General features: G+C 43.2%; 1 protein-coding gene across 1 annotated transcript; it reads left to right on the top strand.

Annotated features, from left to right (window-relative positions):
- Positions 1 to 284: 284 nt before the first annotated feature.
- On the top strand, positions 285 to 19,741 carry LOC311252559 (FYVE, RhoGEF and PH domain-containing protein 6-like). The gene is made up of 21 exons (XM_084345806.1): positions 285 to 535; positions 2,354 to 4,427; positions 8,351 to 8,462; positions 9,480 to 9,547; positions 9,643 to 9,673; positions 12,555 to 12,706; positions 13,807 to 13,963; positions 14,347 to 14,434; positions 15,109 to 15,159; positions 15,248 to 15,306; positions 15,396 to 15,467; positions 15,763 to 15,831; positions 15,988 to 16,071; positions 16,307 to 16,386; positions 16,481 to 16,583; positions 16,670 to 16,813; positions 16,900 to 17,002; positions 17,088 to 17,182; positions 17,276 to 17,404; positions 17,497 to 17,645; positions 18,195 to 19,741. Exons 1-21 carry the CDS (start codon positions 526 to 528, stop codon positions 18,235 to 18,237), a joined length of 3,873 nt encoding a protein of 1,290 aa, XP_084201932.1. The 5' UTR covers positions 285 to 525; the 3' UTR covers positions 18,238 to 19,741.
- Positions 19,742 to 20,283: the final 542 nt, after the last annotated feature.

Below are 20,283 nucleotides of genomic sequence, written 5' to 3'. Positions count from 1 at the left end.
GAAAGGGAAGGTGAAGTTAGCGTGTGACATCCGGGTTAAAGCCGGAAATGGCCTTCAAAATAAAAACTACATATTTCAAACAAATTCATGTGAAAGGAAAACAAGTCAAAACAGCCGTAATAACATTTTAATTTGCTTTAAATGTGCATTTGAACACAATCGTACGCTCGCTTCTGTGCTTTCGCGTCATATTCAAACAACGAAAACAGATCTCCTTCAGCAATCGATTTATTTTCAAGCGCTCAAGCGGACGTGCGTCGTTTCGTCGCGTCCTGCTTGACACCGTTGGGAAAAGCACCGTGGCTGAAACTGAAAACTTCGGGAAAAATGGAAAAAGTAACAGGCGTGAAGAGTTTATCCGCGCATCCGCTGGCGAGATAAGAAACAACAGCGATGGATCTTCACGTTTTCTCGCGGCGGCGGTCTCCAAACTGACAATGGTGTCGAAGGAAGGAAAAACGCAGATTTTCTCACAATTCCATTGAAAGTATATTTACTCATGGAGAAAGGAGCCAGTCGGGAGTCATGAGCACAGGTTTGTTTCGTGGGGGAGCTAACTTTACTTAGCAAAAAAATCCTGCTGTGCAAGCGCCTTTTGTGTTCAGATGAAACCCAACACAGATAACCTCTTTGAGTTTATTCGCAGAAGTTGGAAAAACGTTTGAATTTGAACGTTATAACGGACGGTAGCATCCACTCTATTTTTACCCAGCCCCAGCTAATTACAGTTTTTCTTAATAACAGCTTTCAAAGATATATAAAAGAGGACAGGCTTCAATTTGAGCTGCTTTCTAAATACGCCATCATAACTCATAATCAAAAATGTCTCTTTCCGTTTTGTTATTACAGCTACTGTTGCAGCTGGAGGGGGTTAAATCCTTTGTCTTAAAACATCTGTCCTGCTGTTGATGCAACAAGTCGGACTCGACACTGAGCTGCAGACTTAACATCTCATATAAAGCGGCTAACATTTGCTCGTATAAAGAGTGATGTAATCGTGTCACCAAACTGGATAAGTGCCATTAAGTTTTTATGATTGTTCTTTCCACGACATGAGCGGTTTGGGTCCAGATACCTGGCGCTGCCTACTACAGCGAAAACATAAGGCCAGACTCCGTTCAAAAAACCTGTCAGTTTAATGCCGCTTCAGTTATAAGTAGGGTTACGTCTCCGAAGACATAGTTTATTAACTTTAATGCCATCACTAGCATGTACTGGCAAATTCGGCTCACAGATAAAAGCCCAAGTTAAGAGTTCGGCAAAGTTTTGGATTGATTCTCCCTGCTCATCACCGCCATCCATGGTGGATTTTGATATAAATTTGGGAGAACAAGCTCTTAAAGTTGAAGTGTGTGTGCCGAAATAAAAAGCGACTCTAAATGATTAGTAGTAAGCGTTTATAACAGTCCCATCGCGTAGATATTATTGATTGTAAGGTCAACGACTTTTAACGTGGTGGTTTTTGAACTGAGTTCGGCGAGTGTGCAGCGTGTATGGGGAGGCAGAGCGGTTTCTGGTCGTTGGCCTTTTCGGAAACATCCGCTCGATGACTCCACTTCTCGTGGTGTCGGCCAGCCAGGAGTTTCAGCCAGTAGAGCGGAAAATATGGCCTACAATCTCAATTCACAGCTTTTTATTAGTGTAGAGAGTCTGTTTTTTTATTTAAACTTTATTTAACAAGGTTAATCCCAGTGAGATTCCCTCATAAACTTCCAATATTACAATAGTATTAGTATTTATTATTGTAAGTAGTTCTGACAACAAAACATAATAAAAACACGCAATAAAGAGTAATTTATACCATGATTTCTAGAAAGAGAAGAACAGCAAGTGTACAGTTTTGAGCAGGCAGAGAGAAAAACTGTTGTCAGTAGGAGGACGCAAGAGAAATATATTCATTATATCTGTGAAATTGGTCGCGACCGATTTAATTTAGACAAGACCTACAGGCATTCCAAGCTCTCTCAACAACAGGAAGGAGAAATTCAATTCTGAATCTGAATTAAATAATCCATTTTACTTTGCATTTGTGCCACAAGTGAGATGTAAACACATCACTGTTCATTCAGGAGATAACTTGATGAGATATGACAGATGTGAGTTTCATAATGTTTTTTTTTTTAAATATAGATCCTAATTTCCATCCCTGAATTTATTTTACGCATCACTCCGACCCTCACTTCTCCCCCTCTGACCCTGAGACTGACCTCCTGACCCTGGATTTAGCCACAGCTTGCAGCTGTCGATGCTTATATTAAAGGAGGGGCTGGTGAAGCGTGCTTTGTGCTGGTGTTGCGTGATTCATTTGAAGTGTGAGTAAATAATTTTTCTCCTCCCTCTTCTTTACATCCAGGTGTGAAGAAGCCTCCATTAGCTCCCAAACCTAAACTCCCTTCAACCACCAAACCCTCTCCCCCACCCATCGCCCCCAAACCAGGTCTCCTCACGCAGTCTACGGTCGTCTCCCAACCTTCCCCTGCTACTCTCAAGAGGACAAAACCGGCTGTTGCCCCCAAACCATGCATTCGCAGATCCACAGCCTCGTCCCCCCCTGTTTCTCCCCTGCCTCCCAAACCCAGGGAATCCCTTATCCTATCTCAGGAACAGGAGGAGGCTTTAGGCGACAGCCTCTCACTTCTCAACTCCAAAAATGGGATTTTATCAGAGACTAACAAACGTGAGTCGGATTACATCATTCACACCTGCTCCTGTGGGCTCGAGGACTCTTCCCAGTGCCAGCATCTGGAAAATGGAAGTACAACTGAGTATGAGAGCGGTTTGCTCAAAGAGGTGTTGCAGAATGGGATTTCTACAGAAGGATTCACAGGGTCGAGGGCGCATGAGAAAGCAGAACACAGGGAGGAGGGAGTGGCTGTGGAGAAGGGTGAGGGTGGAGGGGTGAGCAGAAAGCCCAGGGATAAGCCTCAAAGACAGAGACACCTGGATAAGGTCTTAGTAAACAAAGAGGACCAGAATGGGAAAGCTTCTGAGACTGTAAAACATCAAGCCATTGCTTTTTCTGAGCCTGATGTTCAAAAAGTGGATGTACAGACTGTGGCCCAAAACACAGATTTAACAGACTCTAAGTCAGCCTGTGATGTTGCAGGCAGCATCATTTTCTCTTCAAGCATCACCCCCCATGAGTCCCCTCCTGAACTCCTTCATGTAGAACGCAGTGAGCCCATCAGCAGAGCATCTTCTACCAGGTTACACCCTGATTCACAGGTCCCTGCTGCCCCCAGTAAGCCTCTCCCGGTCCCTCACCCACGTAAACTTAAAAAGCCGGCCCTGGTGAGGCAGGATGGTGTGGAGGGCAGTGCCCAGGATCAGGTGGTGGCGGCGGAGGAACAAAAACTGGGGCTTGAGGTGGGAGAGGCTGAAGGGAAACTGAGTCTAGCTGGTCTGTCTCTCAGTTCAGAGAGCGAGGAGCTCAAACAGGACACATGTCAGGATACTTTACCCCAGAAAGACTCAGGTTTAGGAGAGGATGAGATCGATGCTCCTGTCCCCCCTCCTCGACAGACCTCCCTCTCACCTCGCCTTCACAGATCGGTCCCCTCTCTGAACAAAAACGCCTCCCACTCCTTGGTCATGCTGTCGCAATCTGACTCAACGAGCCACAAAAAAGAGGACGAGTACCACCGGGTGGAGGAGGATGAGGAGGACGGGTATGGCGACTTTGAGCGCTACCCGATCACTCACAGCCTCCCCAAGCAGATCAAACTGGGCTGTCACCCTCCTCTGGCCAACGCGAGAAAAGCCTTTTCCGCCGAGGATCAGCAGTCGCCGAGGGCACCACCCAGAAAACCTCAGAGACACAGCCTGCCAGCACCCCCTCCGCCCTCCTTCTGCCCTCCTGCACCTCCACATGCTAACACCCCGATGAGGGAGCTGCCTGCTCCTCCCCAGGAGAAAACAGCTTGGCGTTTCACCCGACCCTGTGTGACCTTCTTCAGCCGACAGATGCCCACCAGGAGCAGCGTGCCGCCAAAGGGCCGAGCTCCAGCTCTGGGGGGCAAGCAGAGGGCACAGTCCTTCTCCGCAGCTGACCTGGCAACCCGGGCCGACTCTCAAAAGAGGAGCCTCTCCTTCCGGAAGCTGCTGGAGCTCAGGCTGTCGGTCAAGATGCTGCCAAAGCTGCTGGCCAAGGGAGGCCAGTCTCTGGACTGTACCAGCACGGAGTCAATACGGGGGGACAAGAGCCTGGAGCGGCCCAAGAGCTGCATAGGGGAGGCTGATTTTCGTGGAGACGGAGAGGAGTCAGTGGAGTACGAGAACGTTCCACTGTATGAGGAGATCCCCGAGTACATGAACCTGCCGTTTCACAGTGCGAGGGTGGGCTGGCCACACGACTCCGACGCAGATGATTCAGACATCTATGAGGTGCAGGATCCCTATCACAGATACCAGGACCATGAGTACGAGAGGTACGGTGATTCACATGTTTAGAAGTTTGTCTAACTGAAGATTCTGTTTATTATTGATCCATGTGTCTATTTTCATTATGTGTGTGTCATTTAATGACATAATGAAGATTACAGTTCTCTACTCACACAGTGTAGTGTGATGTATGTCTAATTGATCAATAGTTAAAACCCTAACCCTGATGATTTATTTTTTATCGAACAGCTAATAGATAAATTAATTGGATAGATGATCTCTAAAGTGATCCAGCAGTAACAGGTGTCGTATCTAAAACTTATGTCCAGTCTCAATCAGAACAATCTCAGTATAATAAAAAGGCTGAAAACATGTCTGTTTAACAGCAATTATCAAAGACATTTCCCAGAAAAGTCGAAGAAAGGCGACATTTTCATACAACAAACAATGGCTGCTTGTGTTTGTGTGTGTGTGTGTGTGTGTGAGGAAAAAGAAAGTGGAAGTAGGCACGAGGTCCAGACCTGCTGTACGGCACTTAACCCCTGCTGCTAACCTGTAATTTCAGCCGACCTGTAGCTTCAGTGTGGGAACCGCTGAGTGCGACAGGTTGCACAGGTGACATTAGTGGTTTGTATCTACAAGAGTGTGAAAGTCAGCCTTTGAGCCAGTGGCAGTGAATTTGAATAGAGCATTGATGTGCAGCAGGTCGGCCTGTTTTCCTGTGGGTTATTTTCAGTGGCCAGGGCAGGAAATGTCTGAGAATCGCAGAAACGCCACACAGCTCTCTAGAACAGGGAAAATAAACCTCCAGCAACCACCAGCCTCCTCCTCCTGACGCTGCCCGCCCTCGCACTCTGTTTAGCCTCTTCTTAACCTCATCACTCCATTTTTCTCCCCTGTGAGAAGATCTGAAGTGAGTTTTGTTCTCATCCTGGTAAACGCACACATCTTTTCACATCACACCTGTGGAAAAGCAGCAGGTTGCTGAGAACTATGCATGGCAGGAGAAGTGATCTAAGTGAAATAGTTAAGGTAAACTTAAAATATTTAAGTTGGAGATAAAAGTGACATTGAACAGAAGAGGCATACATTAAAATATTTAAAAAAAAATTAGGCATGATTTATCGTGGGAGCAACAGCAATCACATCAGGACACCTCCAGCAATAAACCGGTTTCAAACGAGCTGTTTCATGACATTTATGACATCCAGTTAAGTGTTTCTTGCCTAAAGACATGAAGCAGCTGTTCACCAAAGTTTATGGAAATGTGTCAAAAATGTCTAGTTATTTTCAGTGATGTAAAACATTTAAAACGGCATTAATTGATTATTTTTTTGGCCACTTGGGGGCAGCAGAAAGACCTTTAAACAACATTTGACATATCACCTTTTTAAGTTGCTTTTTCACACATCCAGCAGACAAATAGCAACATAATCATCAATTTAGAGTCGTGTTTCTGGCCACCTGATGAAAATGTCTTATATTGACACTACTTAAAGCTCTGTTTTGTTCTCCACCAACTCCTGAGAGAAATATCTGTCTCTTTAGCTGCTAAATGCTCTTGTACCTTCACTCGCTTGCCACTAACTTTCTCTACTTGCCACTAAGAGCTAGGCATGTAGCGTTCAGTGGGTTTATCAGAACATACTAAGCATCGCAGCTCCACTGAAAACCGCTGCCTTCGTCTTCTACAAAACGACACTGATGAGTATAGTGAGACCGAACCAAAAGATAAAGGTACAAACTTTAACCGAAAACCAAAACATTGAGCTGAAAGATGCTAAAGCGCTGAGTAGAACTGGTGAGTCGAATGATGATCCTGTTCACATTATGTATAATCATTTGCTCCATAGTTGACATAAAAATATTGATTATGGCAGCTTTAAGAATCTAAAACCTTTGCCCGGTACGTTGCACACGTTGGTTGTCAGAATTGATTAATCTCTTCAGCACTATTTTCCAGTAATAAGTGTTAATAAAACAGTTCATGGACACCGCCGGCAAATTTCACTCTGTCACCAGGTCACATTCATGCTATTAAGATCCCATTGAGTTAATCCGTTCTTGATGGTCAGCCGAGACTGTTCCCATGATAGATGGCATGTTCCCTCTGTCAGACTGTGGCACTACTGTGTCCTACTTGCGATGAAATCGAGGCTACGTTAGGTGACGATGAGATACAGCGGAGTGAAATCAGACGCTAAAACAATTAAGATGTACCCTGCTTCTTAATGCTGTCTGGTATGCAGAGTGGTTGGCAGAGTGTTTGTGTGTTTTGAGAGGAAGACGAGGGAGCGAGTGAATCTGTAGTGTTTCCCAGGCATCTGAGCCTGTTAAGTTTATGTAAGTAGCCTCAGGCTGTAAACAAGTGGCGCTCTGTGCCTGAACCAGTGTGTTGGAATTCTCCACTATAGAGAAAGAAGCTGAGGAAGAGGGAGTGTGGATTTCGATTTAGGTAAAAGAAACTGTCAGGAGGCTCTTAAGAAAAACAAGGAAGTGGAGAGAGCGGGCTATTGCTGATGAGAGTGAAAGGAAATGTGAGGATTTTTGGAGTCCCACAGTCTTTCCTATCTCATGTTTATTCTGAGCCATCACCCCTTTCTGCAAAGGTACAACATCTACAGGCCTCTGAACAGAAAGTTGGGCAGGAAAGGACTGAAGAGGCAAAATCAAAACACATTAAATCCTCCTCTTCTGCTGTCTCACTTCATAAATCAGACAGCCTAAATCCACAGAACAGACGATGAGAGATAGATGAAGACATTAGTGACACACAGACGCATGTTGCTGCTTGTACTAACCTGGCAGACAACACTAGTAGCTGGCAGAGCTGAGCCAACATGTTGTCTCGTTGCCAACAGCTGGATTGAAGACGCAGCAGAAAACAGAAATACAAGTTTTAATCTCTTTGGCAGGAAAAGTTTTGGAGATGGAGACCAGAAATCAATACTGTATATCACGATCGGGCAGTTATACACAACCTTACAGTTAAAAATGAAGAGCCTTGCCAGCTGTTTTTTTTAATAGATACCAAAAAGATGAGAGGTGGAAATCACAATTCACTTTGCTTATTCAGATCATTTCAGTCACTGATGATGTAGTTTTCTTTTCTTCCTAAGCTAGATGGTTGCATGACAGTTCAAATGCACCTCAGTATTTACAGCAGTAAGTGAACACATCACAGTTCATGTGCTTTCACTACATACAGCAGTAAGTGAAAGCATCACTGTTCAAAGGTAATTCAGTGCATTCAAAGGTAATTGAATGCGTCACTGTTCCAAATGACAGTTTTATGATGTGACAAAGCAAAAGTTAGGATTTAGTTAAGTTAAGGCAAAGATAGTGTGTACGACAGCAAGTGAACGCGTCATCGTTCACCAGCTGTCATGTTCGATGTTAATGCAGACTGTCTTTAGGTCAGTAGTATTGCTAAATGATTCATCACCTCACTGTTTCAACGCTAACAGTAATAACAATGGCACAAATCAAATAAGATGTTTCTTTTTTTAGGGGTTGTTTGATTATCTTTTTTTCCGAGAGCATTTTTATCTCTCAAAGACTTTAAAAATCTTCCCAACCATTGTATCATTTTCTTTAAACCTCGAAAGTTACGATGGTGAAATTATTCCTACTGGTCTGAATGTTGTCAGAGCGTAATCAGTATTTTCCATTGTAAAAAATCTCTGAATGAGTCTTAACTGACTCATATGCTTCTTATGAGTGTGTTCAATTATCAACTCTTGCACAAAAGCTACACATGACTGTTTTTAATCTCTGTTTATCCAGGGAGGGATTTTCTGAACACACTCACGCTCCTCTCCAGCGCTGCTTTGCTTCTCATTCACACATTTTAACATTCCTCCTAAAGCGGAGCTAAATTCTGCTGCATGTACCATCTAATTTCTTGCTGACCGTCACTCCGTCACTGTTTGTAGTGTTCAATGTGTGGTGTCTGTGTTTTGGCGAGCAGCGGCTGGCCGATGCAGGACGTCCACTCTGAGGAGGAGGAGATCCACAGTTCAGACGAAGAGGACAACAGCTCCACCTCCAGCAAGGAGCACCTGGACGAGGCAGACCGACAGGTAATCACCTCCTTCTGAACTGTGAGTGCAGTTCAGCCATTATACAGCAAAGACTATGAAGTTAATTAGGTATGTGTAAAAATGAAACCGAAGCGTTTTCCAGCACAGGATGACGAATTGTTTTTATGCTTTATACCAAAACAATGGAAATTCAGGTGGTTTCTATACTGACATAACAGCAGAGGTTACTCATTCTAGCAAAGATCTGGTTAAAAAGCTAATCAGCTGTTGCTCAGATTTATCTTGCGACCCCTCTGTGGTTTCCCCTTCATGTGGCTGCTTTTATTCACACTTTAGATACATGGAAACACACTTCAGAAGACTTTTCAGACATGATGCCAACATGTTAAACTGGCATGACGTTTACAGATTACAGTGACGTCTCGTATCATGAACTGTGACTGCAGCCACTGGAGATTGTGCACATGTCCGCTGCCAACTGTGTTTGTTGTCTGTCACAGCTTTAGAAGAGGGTGTGTGTGCGTTGGAAGGGGGGGATGGTGAGCAAACACAGATTCAAGAATAGCTCTCCCGGTGACTGAAAGAGTTTTTTTTTTTCCTCTCGTTCTTCGTCCAATGTGACCCTCTCTATGATACTGTCAGCGCCTGTGTCTGATGCCACTCAAAGCTCCGGGGTATCACAAACGCAGGCTCCGACGGGACCAGTAGGACATTTCAGTCAAGCGGGGGGCCAAGGCCACTGTCCAAATTAAGTCATTGAAAGACCGCCCTATTACCATTCAACAACACACACCATCAGAGAGACCCAGGGAGAGGAGAGAGGGAGGGAGAAGGGAAAAGGGAGAAGGGAGAAGGGGAAGGTCGCTGCTCTACTTTCAGGCCTGATTGAGCCGTTGTTTTAAACTCAATCCTGATGGTTTTACCGAGTGAAAACGGGATCCTGTGATCATGGTGATTTGCAGTGAGCCTGTACGTGATCAGATTTAGCAAAGTCAGTCGCTGTTAGCTTCTCTGTCGCGTTGCTTTACTGTTTTGTGTTTCTCTTCTTTCTTTCAGCAAGAGGACGAGATGAAGAGGAAGAAGGTGGTGCACATCGCCCAGGAGATAATGAGCTCCGAGAAAGTGTGAGTGCTTTTATGTCGCCCCTAAAGTGCTAAAAAGTGAATGAAATGTGCAGCATTTTATGGCTGTAACTAATGTATTTCTGCTCTTTCATCAGGTTTGTGGATGTCCTCAAGCTCCTTCACATAGTAAGTGTCCCGTTTATTACATTAGAGGAATATGTTGTTGACGAGGGAAGAAGAGTGCCTAGCATAATAAATAGTCCTGTATGGTGTGATTGTTTTGAATGGCGATCAAAGCTTTTCTTCACGGACGGACGCGAATTAATGAGGTCTCGGCCAGTGTTGCCTTTGCTCAAGTGCCCGTTCAGAGTTGAATAATGCAGTTGTTGCACAGCTGAGGCTTTTAAAGCTGCTGCGTCGGAGGATTTTGGTTTCCTGGGGGCAGCCGTGGGCAGGTAAATGCACGGCCACGAGTGGGCGGGCGGCGCTTTGATCAGGCGCATTACGAAGATCACAGTCAGGCAAGAGAGTATGTGTGTTTCTGTGTGAGGAAATGAAAGCATAAAAGGAGACATTATTAGCTTGTTTTCTGTTGAGGTTTGGTTTGGATCTGTTGAGGTGTTCTTGGTTTGTCTTCTGACTGGTGTCTGTCAAGTCTGTCTGAATGCTAAAATGTTTGTTTTCCCGCTTTATTTTCATTAAAATCTAGTTTAATGAGTGAGGTAAAACAGGCAACACCTTACTTGAACAGGAAGGGTCAGTAAATCTTTTCCAGTACTTTTTATATCACTCATCTTGTAGTAAAAAACTGTTCCTCCATGCAGTTTATCTTCTTGACGATTGCTCTCTTGCTAGCAGCCAAGAGAGAATAAAGAGAGATTTATCCTGTGCCACACATTTATTTGTGTTTAATGTAGCAAAAGAGCAACTTCACCTCACTACACTGAATATATTTATTTTGTAGATATTGTTTTTTTTAGTGTGACCCTGAAAGACTTTGTAGGAAAATCTGAATCACAATAATTTTACATATTTACCTTCATATCCAGACAGCACCAATTCATCATGGGTCGCTGTGGTGATGCGATATTGGCGTCAGTCACAATGCTGACACGTCTTTCCAACACACAAACATGAGAAATATAGATCCATCATCTTCCCCTCCAAACAATCACGCTGTCAAGTCGCAGAGCAAACAGTTTATTCAAGCCGGACTGTCCACAGACTGTTGTTGTCTGTGTTGTCTTCATACAGCTCTGCTAGTAGCCACCCTGATGGACTTTGTCTCTCTGTCCAGATATCCGATTTGAATCTTACTTTAAACCACCTCCACATGTGGTTTGGATCCGATTTGCAAAAATCACATGTCATATGTTTTTTTTTTGCAGTCCAGACTTCACTGCAAACACTTTGTAGATGTCACAACTGATCTACTAATCGAGAAAATAATCAACACATTAATCGACAGTGAAAATAATTAGCCCTAGCTGCAACATTTAAAAAACTTACTTTGATTTTTTTTTAACTACCGCAGGGTTTCCCTACAGTTCATGCTCTGCTGAAAGATTTTGTTCCAAATAAATCTGCCAAAAATACTCTAGTATTATTACCACCCATTATGCTGCATGCTTCTCTGTTTTGAATGAAGGCAAGACTAACAGGAACCATGTGACCCGGTGGTTGTAGACATGACATGAGCGTGCTCAGGCCGGTCTTGTGACTTCTAAAGTCGCTATTTGTACATTTACGCTTTTATGCTGAGCTCTGTGTTCATGTACTGCTGTTAAAAGTGATTTGATTGGGGCATTAAATTGGACCTACACCATATTAACTCCTCGAAGTGATCAAGTGGCCTCATGTGTTTCTTTTTATTCTTGACTACTTTTTTTTGCGTAGCTCAGCATTTGTTTAAGTCAAGGGCAGACTCTGTGGTCGGTCTGTCCCGAGGGGAATCCCAGGTGAGAGGGTTCACTGAGGGCGGAGGGCCCACCTGTCTGTCAGCCTCAGACGTGGCTTCAGTGAAACCTCCACAGGATTAGTAGAAAACGTCGTCCTGTGGCTGACGGGGGGGAGGGCGAGGCGTCGAGCTCTGTCCAAGAAAGGAGGTCAGATTGCATTCTTCTCTGTGTGCGGACGGCCCGGCCGCACAGCAGCTGCTTCCTCAGGCCACAGAGACGACCTCCAGACACACACATACCTCAGATAATCCCCTGTGTGTGTGTGTGTGCGTGCGTGCGTGCAGTATGTATTGCATGTGTCAGGTGGGTGCGTGGGTTGGTGACTGTGTGTTCATACTTGTGGCAAGTCATCCAAAGTGTTTACATTTTTGTCCCCTTTTGAAGTGGTTTATTTGTAACCAAAGTTCATACGTGTTTTGTGAATATTAAGTTTACCTGGAGAAGACTGGACGTGGATGTTTATTATCATTAAGATTTGACAAGGATAAGTGGTGGTTGTGTAAGTAAGAGAAAATGCTCGACAATTGTTAGATGTGATGATAAAGTGAGGAGGAACAAGATAAACATTAATGTGGCCATGTTGAAAAGTGACATCACCTCAGATTGCATCTATAAAAAAGATGTCACTGATGGGTGTGATGTCGAGTCGGACTCTGCTTGTCACATAAAAGTTAATATTGGTGTGTGTGTGTGCGTGTGTGTGCACGTGTGTGTGTGTTTGTGTGAGAGAGAGAGAGACAACGAGAGAGAGACAACATGTTAACCAGGACTTTAGGATCCTGCGTGGCCTCCCTGCTTCCTTCCAGGTGGATGTGTGTGTTGGCACGCAGGACAAAGTCAAGAGTGCTGACTCTGCTCTGCTCTGTGTGTGTGTGTGTGTGTGTGTGTGTGTGTGTGTGTGTGTGTGCTGTAGAATACATGCAGCGGTGTGTAGGAGGAGGCACTTTACGAGGTGTTCCTGTTAAGCTGCAATACAGTATGTTGTCATGTGTCACCCCACCCTGTACCCACACCCTGTGTGTGTGTGTGTGTGTGTGTGTGTGTGTGTGTGTGTGTGTGTGTGTGTGTGTGTGTCAAATAATGATATAATTCCCCTCGTGTCTCTTCAGGACTTTCGGGATGCTGTTGCCAAGGCAACACGTCAGAATGGGAAGCCGGTGGTGGATGAGAGGATCCTCAGTCAGATCCTGTACTACCTGCCCCAACTGTACCAGCTCAACAGAGACCTGCTGAGGGAGCTGGAGGAGAGGGTGGCACACTGGTAAACACACACACACACACCTGTTTTTTCATTGATGTTAATTAATAATGTCAAAAAGTGTTTAGAGGGCACGGCTTTACTTCTGATCACGCTCTTAAGTTTTGGAGCTCAGGGGGATTAAATCAGTGAGTTATGACGTGAACTTCCACTCCTATATTTAGCCTTTATTTGATTATTTCAGCATTAAAGTATGCCGAATTAGCTATTAGCAGTTCTTGTTTGCAGTGTGCCCATGGATGCACAGACAACTATCACTCGACTACTTTACTCCTGAAAAACACTTAAAAATGTGAAGATTCTCAATGAAGTTCTGCAGTTATATGTTCTATGATTTCTAAGCAGATTAATGGACGTTTGGGATAATGAGATCTGTGCATTCAGATTTGAAATCTTTAGTGCACACACCTTAAATATCTCCATGAGCTGTGTGTCATGGCCTCTGCTGCAGCTCCAACTGCAGTATTGTTGACTAGCAGCCAAACCACCGGCACCAAGTATAACAACTAACTCAGTAGTGTCTTTGCTCTCCCACGCACACCTCACAGTTTGACAACCCCTCATTTGAACCACTTGTAAGTTAGTTTAAACAAAGGTGAACGCTTAAGTCACCGTCCGAGCTGTCCAGTGTTTGGTTTCTGCAGAGCAGTTTCCTGGTTCAACATTGTCTGACTGTAATCACTGTCATTGTGCAGTTTTACAGTGCAATTTAAAAAATGTAATGATCAGTTTCGGTAGAGTCACTGTTATTTTTTTTTCTTCTAAATAAGCGTTTTTACTTACTTTGTGTTTACTGGATGTTTGTTTACAACCTCTGACATCATTTCAGTGCTCTTCTGAGGCTCTGTTGCACTGATCTTTAGCAATGTTACAGCATGTAGTCGAGTATGTGAGTGAAACATTATCATACACACTGCAAAGAATATGGTTAAAAAGATAAAAAACTATGTAACTTTCCTTTAAAAGAAGTAATCTCACCGTAGTATCAATAACTGAACACTGTTCTCCAAATTAAATTGTTTTTGTGGCTATATTTCTATAACTATGATGAATGACTTGTTTTCGCTGACTGAAGGGAGCTGTTTATGTCTGTGTGCTTACAGGAGCGATCACCAGAGACTGTCAGACATCTTTGTCCAGAAGGGTCCTTACCTGAAGATGTACTCCACCTACATCCGCCAGTTTGACAACAACGTGGCGCTGTTAGACGAGCAGTGCAGGAAAAACACCGCCTTCGCCGCTGTCGTCAAAGAGTTTGAGGTAGAGCTGGAGAAACGGTTGTGTTTTTGCTTTTATTGAGTACTTTGTGTTTTCTTAAAGCGAAATTCAGAACATCATTATTGATTCTTATTGTAATATTTGTTAAATAAGGCTCCAGTTAACAATTTCTTTCTTTTTTGTCGATTAAAGTCTTTTCTTCTTCTTCATCGGTAACCAGCACATTTTTATTTTCCTGGTATCTAAATTAATCTTGATTAAGAATTTTTGTGATTTACTGTCAAACAAATCTGCAGCTTCAATCCAGACTTGTTGCTTTCATTCACGGTCGTAAAATCACTCTACCCCTGTATCTAAAGCAGCTGACTGGAAGCTTCACTGTCCATGTGTGTAAACAACTTTTTGTTGTTTTGTTTTTATCTCAGATGAGTCCACGATGTGCCAGCCTGGCTCTGAAACACTACCTGCTGAAACCAGTGCAGAGAATCCCTCAGTACCAGCTGCTGCTCACAGGTACAAACACCCTGACACACAATCAGTCCTGGTTCTGCTCTGTTCTACAGACCTCTGCAGTTTAAAGGTCCGGGGTTTATTGAATTACGGCGCTCTTTTATTGAACACACGTGAAGCAAACTTGGACTGAAGTCAGGTCCGTCTGTTCTGGCTCCAGTCAGGTTTTGGTACCATACTGACACCCAGTGGACAATCATAGAAACATGTTTGACGCAAGAGACAAATTCTGCAGAACAGTTATTCAAATTAAACTATTATATTGATGTTTTTCTCTTTTTCTTTCACCAAATGTATGTTTTACATTTGAAAGAAATAGTTACGGCCCAAAAAACAGAATAAATAAATGACTTAAACTTCCTGTGTAGTTGATGTCCCCACACTGTTGCATGACAGGATAGAAAACAGGTTGTAACCATTTTGTTCTCTGTGTACAAAACATTCCTTGTTCGCAAACCCTTGAATGAGTCCACTCATCCATCAAACTGCACTGAATCAAGCTTTTGTGCTAATCAGCAGTGTAGATCTATCCTGATGTTTGTCTCGCACGTTAAAACGTAGCATTTAAAAGTTCTTCTGGGATCTTGAAAATATCCGTGGCCACTCCTTTTTTCTTTTTTACTGTTTGTTTTTGTCCTGCAGTTTCTATAAACTGAAACCTTTTTGCTCTTTTCCAGATTATCTTAAGAACCTCCCAGAAGACTCTGAGGATTATAAAGACACACAAGGTTAGACAAAAGACAACACACACCAGGACGATCATTTGTGCCTTACATAGAGAGAAACGCTAATATTTCCTCTTTGCCATCCGTGCAGCTGCCCTCAGCATCGTGAAGGAAGTGGCCAACCATGCTAATGATATCATGAAACAAGGGGTAAGGCCTGATTCTATACCAAGCTTCATGTGTTGTCTTCTTTAGCCTCCCGTGTCTTCACGTTCCTCCTGTGATGTTGTGTTTTTCAGGATAACTTTCAGAAGCTGATGCACATTCAGTACAGTCTCAACGGTCACCATGAGATCGTTCAGCCGGGCAGGGTAAGTCAGGACGAACTCAACATCTCACCCAAACCACAGTTCATCTCACAGTTAGGTTTGTCACAGTGGGACAGTTTTTCACAAAGGTGTAAATTCTCACAGAAGTCTGGTGTTTCAGCACAATCGCTCATGTAAACCAAAAATCTTTTAATATATGAATCACCCTCTTCTTTGCTTTGTCTTTTTTCTTGGTTTTGGTTATTTTAAATTCTTTAAAGTCATCAAAAGTTATAATTTAACTACTTTAGATGTTGTAAAAGCAGCCCATTAAGACCAAACGTGTCTATGTTTGCAGGTGTTCCTGAAGGAGGGCACGCTGATGAAGCTGTCCAGGAAAGTCATGCAGCCACGGATGTTCTTCCTGGTGAGCAATAAATGGATTCAGTCATTGCCTCTGATTAAATCCAGTTCATGTTATGCTTTTACTGGTGTTTCTTCTCAAAAAAAGAGTTTCATATATGTTTACATTTTCTTGCTCCTCCGTAAATCTTTCTGAAGTTGTATTGTTCCCGTGTTTCAGTTTAATGATGCTCTCATGTACACCACTCCGGTCCAGTCTGGCCAGTATAAACTCAACAGTGTCCTCTCTCTGGCTGGGATGAAGGTTAGAAACAACCTGAAAACACAACAGTCATTTTTTTTTTCTTCTGTTATCAGATTTTGTTCTCATGTTGGATGTTGTTGCTCTGTTTTTGATTCCCAGTCCATAAATGTGTTGGTGTTGATCCACACCAGCACATGAAATATGGGCTTTAGTGAATTATTGATGCTGAGTTCGAGTGTACACGGTCTCTGGTGGTAATTTGTTTTTTTTTATGGATTTCTGCTCTGTTCTCCAGGTGAGTAAACCCAGCCAGGAGGCCTATCAGAACGAGCTGAACATCGAAAGCGTTGAGCGCTCTTTCATCCTGTCAGCCAGGTCAGCACACAGCCTCCGATTTTTCACATCATGAGCTGCGAACAAATGCCTGCTCCGTGTTTGCTCAGAGTTCTGATGTGTTTTGTGCTCGCAGCTCTGCTACAGAGAGAGACGAGTGGTTGGAGGCCATTGCAAAGGCCATCGATGACTACACAAAGAAGAAAATAACCTTCATATCAAGTCGGAGTCAGGAGGAGGTAAAACTATAAATCTGTGCAGGTGTGTTTGAGTATAAAATCCTCCTGAATGCCTCCATGGTGACCCTCAGTCTCTCTCGATTCAGGCGGAGTGCGTTGTTGACAGCGGGGCCCCGTTAGGCTCAAAGGCTCCCATCTGGATCCCCGACCTGAGGGCCACCATGTGCATGATCTGCACCTGCGAGTTCACCCTCACCTGGAGGAGGCATCACTGTCGCGCCTGTGGAAAGGTCTGTACCACTCTGACTACCTCGACTCTAACAACACATGATTTAATGAGCCTCCTTCTCACCACAGTTACATGTGTGTCTGATAGGTGGTGTGTCAGGCATGCTCTGCCAATAAGTACTACCTGGAGTATTTGAAGAACCAGCCAGCACGAGTGTGCGATCACTGCTTTGCCAAACTGCAGGAGAACAGTAAGTAAACGAGGATTGGACCATTAGATTGGAGCGTTAGTCCATTATTTACCAAAACAGCCAATTAATACATTTCTTGCTTTAGGTGACCGCTGTGCCTCATCTTCAGTATCTCCCATCAAATCTGGAGCTTTCTCCTTCACCAGGAAACAGAAGAAAATTCCTGCTGCACTAAAAGAGGCAAGAAACTATTTGTCTGTTCAGCTTTTCTAATTTTTCGTGTCGTGAGTATATGAATTGACACATTACATTTTCCCATGATGGTTTTTCCAGGTTTCCGCCAACACAGAGAACTCCTCCATGAGCGGCTACTTAAACAGGTCAAAAGGCAACAAGAAGCAGTGGAAGAGGCTGTGGTTTGTCATTAAGAATAAAGTCCTGTACACCTACGCTGCCAGCGAGGTACCCATACTGTGTGATTGTTCCTATTTTTTACTTTCTTAACTCTGTGAAGTGTTTGTACCCTTTGGCTGACTTGTTATTTCTCGCTGCAGGATGTTGCAGCGTTGGAGAGTCAGCCCTTGCTCGGGTTTTTCCTGAGGGAGGAGAAGAACGGGCCGGCTCAGAAGCTGCAGTTTAAGCTGTATCACAAAAACACGCTGTTCTACATCTTTAAAGCTGACGACATCCCCACCGCACAGAGGTATCCGAACCGAGACGATACCTTTTAAGATTATAATCCTACAAGAGATTTCAGTCCTGGTTACTGTGGCAACAACAAGTGCAGTTTAACACTACAGCAGACGCTCCTCGGGCAGCTGGTGTATCTGAGTACAGCGCAGCCAAACAAACTCAAGCTGTTTGGAGAAAGAAAACCGTACCTGTGATCTGATTTAATGCTGCACACGGAGTAGAGAGCACAGAAAAATGTGTTGCCTCGCAATATTAAAACTGACCCAGTGTCAGTAAATGTAGAAAAGGGACTGTAGGTGCCTTGAATGTTTGTGACTTTGAGGAAAATGTTTTTTATATTGACATAAATAGACATGGGTCATTTAAAGTGCTTCAATTGATACATTTTGTGCAAGAATAAAAAGTTATTTTAATATTTTTGACATTAGTAGGCTGTCTGCATGTGTGTCTTTTTCAGTTTTCTCTCTTTTCAGTTGTCTTTTTTCAGGAATAGTTGAAGGTACTTCAACATGTTTGTCCCGTTGGTTTCAAGATTTCTCTTCTGTATTTTTGTCTCTAGATGGATCGAAGCCTTCCAAGAGGCGATGATTCTCGAACAGTAACTTGGTTTTACCGCAGTGAAGTCACATCACAGCCCCGGAGCCAGTTGATGGACGACTTACGACCCCTGATTGACGTCAGGTCGAGGGTCACCAGCTCAGGAAGTGACTCCGGACGGACTGTTGTCTTTGAACAGAAACCCACTGCAGAGCGCCACAGACTGGATGTGGAAAAACCAGACTGCTTTTCCCTCGAAGAACTGGATTCTGTTTCTCTAAACATATTTTCTACCAACAACATCTACTGATGCTGTTTGTCGCAGCTGTGGGTCAAAGGTCAAGTCCAGAAGCAAGTGTGTGGAAGTGAGACAGAACCAGGGACGTTTAAAGCCCTCGGGAATCCTTGGAAGTCTGGGAATTATTTTTAACTGCAAACGGATGAAGGAATTACTTCTGTGTGAAACAAGATAAACAAAACTGTGCGCCTTCATTCGAGCACGTTGACATCGGCCACAAGGCAAAATCTAAAGAAAGCTTTTAAAAATGTACACAAATTTCAATCATGGATGCAAAGTCTCACTGATGTGTGTTCAAGAGTTTAATGATGTAACAAGGTGGGATTTTACTGTGAAAATCCAGCTTCTACAGAGAAACAGGAAGTTGATGTTCTGCTCTTTAGGTCAATCTCTCTGGTTAAGAGATTTTACTCCTGTATTTTTAAATTTAACATACAAAACATTTAAATCATGAGTTACAAACAGCATCCTGGAGAAAACTGGAACTATCATGGATATTGTAGATATTTTTCATACAGTTAAAATGTGTTTTTGCCTTTTTTAGCCACATTTAAATGGTTAACAGGTAAAACTGTGTATATGGACATGAGAGAGCAACATTGACCTTTTTTTATATGGAAGCCAAGAGCTAATATTTATAAAATAGGAAGATTTATTGTTTGAAAAGCACAGGCTGCCACTTATTTTGGGAGTCAGGGTTTGTTAGGAAATATTTTTTTCCATTTAAATCATTTTTCTTTTAAATCTAAAAGAGAAACTTACAGAAAAGGAGATTTTTTTAATGAGCAAATGCTGTGGAAAGTACGCATGAACTATATTTCTTTAGGAAATGCTCAGAAGGAAAAAAACATTTGCAGAAATTGTGCCTTACATCTCCTGTTTTGAGATAAATTGCAATAATATAGGTGCTCTTCACTAAGTAAGGACAAATTTAAGCATGACTACTCACTTTCTAACCAGGGTACTCTGGGTTTATAGCTTTAAAATGACAAGTCTGTTTCTTCTTGGTTAAGTTGCCATATGTTGCACTACCCCATTAGGGCAAATTAGTTGATTTCACTCGGTTAAAGAAACCCAAATCCTACTTTTAATACTGTCGTTATGGATCTTTGGCTGTAGATTTAGTCTAGGGAGGTAGAAATGTGCTGCAGCCTGGTATGAAAACACATTTCTTCATGATTGTACATTAACAGTGACCATCTAGAGTCTCCTATAAGCAATGAGTCTAAACTGTCAGGCAACAGTTTTTAATAAAATATCTATAAATATAACTCCTGTCCTGCTGTATTCATTTCCTGTTTTGTGACTTCAAAGATGAGAAGCTGTGAGCTCTGGAGCGTCACAAACTGTCACTACTTAATTGCAGAGTGCAGACAGATGAATGTGGGAGTCGCTGGTTCAACTGTCTGTCTTATGTATCTATGGTCTGGGTCTCCCTTTGAGCAGCGATCAAAGCGCCGGTCTGAGAGATAAGGCGTTTTTAATGAGCGACTGAATTTTACTGTGGCTTCATGCTCTACTTCCCCTCCATCTCCCTCAGCTGTGGCCGTGTTAGATCCTCCCTACCGGGCAGCAGAGGGATGCAGCTCGTCAAGAGGCTGTCCTTTAACTGAGAGGCATGAGTTCAACGCTGTGTCAGCAGACGGACTCTGCTGCTGAAGTGTCCTCGAGCAACCCGCCAAATATTTCAGGGTTAATGCTGAATTTGCAGATTTACCCATTTGATTTTCCACTTTGAATACCACCTCTTTGTTAACATGTTTGTGTTTATTAGATGTTCTTTATGTTTTGTCTGTTTACTATGGAAGCCCAT

Source organism: Pagrus pagrus, assembly GCF_965226575.1.
Source record: "Pagrus pagrus genome assembly, chromosome: 23".
In the NCBI taxonomy this organism is placed as follows: Eukaryota; Metazoa; Chordata; class Actinopteri; order Spariformes; family Sparidae; genus Pagrus; species Pagrus pagrus.
The sequence above is the reverse complement of the archived record's forward strand: the minus strand, read 5'-3'. Positions and strand labels throughout refer to the sequence as shown.

What these genes read in the sequence shown, in the direction of transcription:
- LOC311252559 (XM_084345806.1), top strand. An exon ending in ATAATGAGCTCCGAGAAAGT is followed by an intron (nt 9,548 to 9,642) that starts GTGAGTGCTTTT and finishes CTCTTTCATCAG; the next exon opens with GTTTGTGGATGTCCTCAAGC. An exon ending in TTCCTGCTGCACTAAAAGAG is followed by an intron (nt 17,183 to 17,275) that starts GCAAGAAACTAT and finishes TGGTTTTTCCAG; the next exon opens with GTTTCCGCCAACACAGAGAA.